General features: G+C 54.7%; 1 protein-coding gene across 1 annotated transcript; it reads left to right on the plus strand.

Annotated features, from left to right (window-relative positions):
* Window positions 1-895: 895 nt before the first annotated feature.
* LOC113940937 (zinc finger protein 629-like) lies at window positions 896-2,010 on the plus strand (the record flags this gene model as incomplete). Its single annotated transcript, XM_027632088.1, has 2 exons — window positions 896-1,235; window positions 1,421-2,010. Coding segments are annotated over exons 1-2 (642 nt in total), but the record flags the coding sequence as incomplete, so codon positions are not given.
* Window positions 2,011-2,525: the final 515 nt, after the last annotated feature.

Raw genomic sequence — 2,525 nt, forward strand, 5'->3', positions numbered from 1 at the left:
CCAGGGCATTGCCCTGGCACAGGGGCAGGGAAAATGTATTGGTTGTGTGCAGCAGAGCAATGAGAAACCCAGTGGCCCAGGCAGCTGCTGCCATGTGGGCACAAGCTCTGCTGCCCAGGAGGGTCCCGTAGTGCAGGGGTTTGCAGATGGCAACGTAGCGGTCGTAGCACATGATGGTGAGGAGGGAAAACGCTGCTCTAAGAAAGATTATGTAGACAAAAACCTGTGCAGCACATCCTGTGATGCAGGTGATGGTTCTGGTGTCTGTCCCAGTTAGAACAGCTGGGACCGATTCATCACGGGATGGGTGTAGCCCAAAGCTGTGTATTCTATAGCCTTCCATGGCATTTCCCAGAAACTGTTATCAGTAGAGGCCTGCGAAATAGGAAGATGTTCCTGTCCTCATACCCTTTTATGGAATTCCCCGCTCTGAGGGAAGGACTGAGCATTCCTGCCTGAACTGGAGAATATATAAACTTGGAGTTTCAGAACCTTTTCACCACTCGTTGGATCCAGAGGAGGACTGCAGGCCACCGCTCTCAGCCAGACTGCAGACCACCACTCTCGACTGGACTGCAACCACCACTTTTCAACCAGACTGCAGCCACCACTCTTGACCAGACTGCAACTGCACTCTCACCAACAGGTTTTTCCCTCTTCTTTTACTTTGGACTCAGGGGGGCCCAAAGAACACCACTCTGTTCATGCCCCAGGGTGCTGGGTTATATATTTGGGTTTTGTGGGTTAAAACCAATTCTTTGTCTGTATAATTGTCCTTATTGTGTCATTTTATTAAAATGTTATTCTGACTTATAATCTCTCTTTTGAGCTGAGTTCATTTCCCCTGCTGGTTCACCTTTAAACCAGCACAACAGAGCAGCAAAAGGGAACTCCACTGCTGAGAGGGTTGGTTTGGGCTGAATCTTGGTGTTTTGGAGGCTTCTATGGAGCACAAGATTCCTGGTGACTTCTAGAGATGGAGTTGGGCAGGAGGGACCACCAACCCAATGCACCCACACCTTGTTTTTCCTCCTAAACCAGGAAAAATTCATCCCTTTGGGAAGTCTGTCTCTAAACTCTATGGCATGAGCCTGTAAGTCTGATAAATATGTATTAGTTTGAGTTACTCTGAGCAGAAGGGAATGAGTTTACATAGAATAATTCCTTCCCAAACCTTGGCTGAATGGAGGAGGAGGCTGCGAGGAAGAGGAAGATGCCCCGGGACCCCCAGGCAGGTGAGGAGGAAGTCAGTGCCCCTTTGCCCCTGTCTTGTCCTGTATCTCCCAGCTGAGCATGGCCCCGGCTGCAGGACAACCCCGCTGCCGCCGCCGTCCTGCCGGGGCCGGAGTTGGGGGGATGTCCTTGGCCTTCCCTGTGGGCCGGAGGCAAATCCCCTCCCTGTCCTTCCTTCCTGCCCCAGGCCCCGAGCTGAGGACGGAGAGCACGGAGGACAAATCCCCCCGGCAGAGCCTGGTGGGAGAGGCCGTTTTGAAGGGCTCCACGGTGCAGGAAGGCAGCGGGGAGGGAAAGAGCCAGAGATCCCCCAGGAGGAGGGTCTCCAAAGCCAGCCCAGGGTGCTCTGAGGAGGAAAGAGCCACTCTGTGCCGGGAAGGCGACGAGAGCTTGAGCCAGAGCTGCGACCAGGAGGTCCATGAGCAGCCTCCCACTAGGAAAAAGCCCTTCAAGTGCTTGGAATGTGGGAAGAGCTTCATCAAGAGCTTTGCCCTCCTCACCCACCAGCACATCCACAGGGGAGAACGGCCCCACACGTGTGGGGAATGTGGGAAGAGCTTCCACCAGAGCTCCCACCTCCTCACCCACCAGATCATCCACACCCGAGAACGGCCCTACAAGTGCTTGGAATGTGGGAAGAGGTTTCAGAGCAGTGGGAATCTCCTCCTGCATGAGCGGACTCACACAGATGAGAGACCCTTCCTCTGCACCCACTGTGGGAAGAGCTTCAACCGCAACTCCCTCCTCGTCACCCAACGGCGCATCCACAGCGGGGAGAGGCCCTACAAGTGTGGGGAGTGTGGGAAGAGCTTCAGCCAGAGCTCTCACCTGATCTGCCACCAGAAGATCCACACCAGGGAACGGCCCTACAAGTGTTCTGAGTGTGGGAAGAGCTTTCAAACCAGCTCAGATCTCCTCAAGCATCAGTGGACACACACAGGGGAGAGGCCCTTCCACTGCAGCGACTGCGGGAAGAGCTTCATCCAGAACTCCAACCTCGTCACCCAGCGGGGGAGAGGCCCTACGAGTGTGAGGAGTGTGGGAAGAGCTTCATCCAGAGCTCTGCCTTGACCTCACACCAAAGGACCCACCAGTAAGGGAAGCCCTAAAGGTGCCTTGACTGTGGGAAGAGCTTTGTCTGCTGCTCCAACTCCATCACCCATTGGAGCATCCACGTTGGGAAGACACCTGGCTAGTGGTCTCCACATCCTCCTTGTTCCCCACAGGCACCCGCGTGAACACAGGGGGAGAAACATCCAGGGGGTCACAAACTGACCTTGGAAATTCATTGG

The sequence above is a fragment of the Corapipo altera genome, unplaced genomic scaffold (assembly GCF_003945725.1).
Source record: "Corapipo altera isolate COAL_440 unplaced genomic scaffold, ASM394572v1 61489, whole genome shotgun sequence".
Classification (NCBI taxonomy): domain Eukaryota; kingdom Metazoa; phylum Chordata; class Aves; order Passeriformes; family Pipridae; genus Corapipo; species Corapipo altera.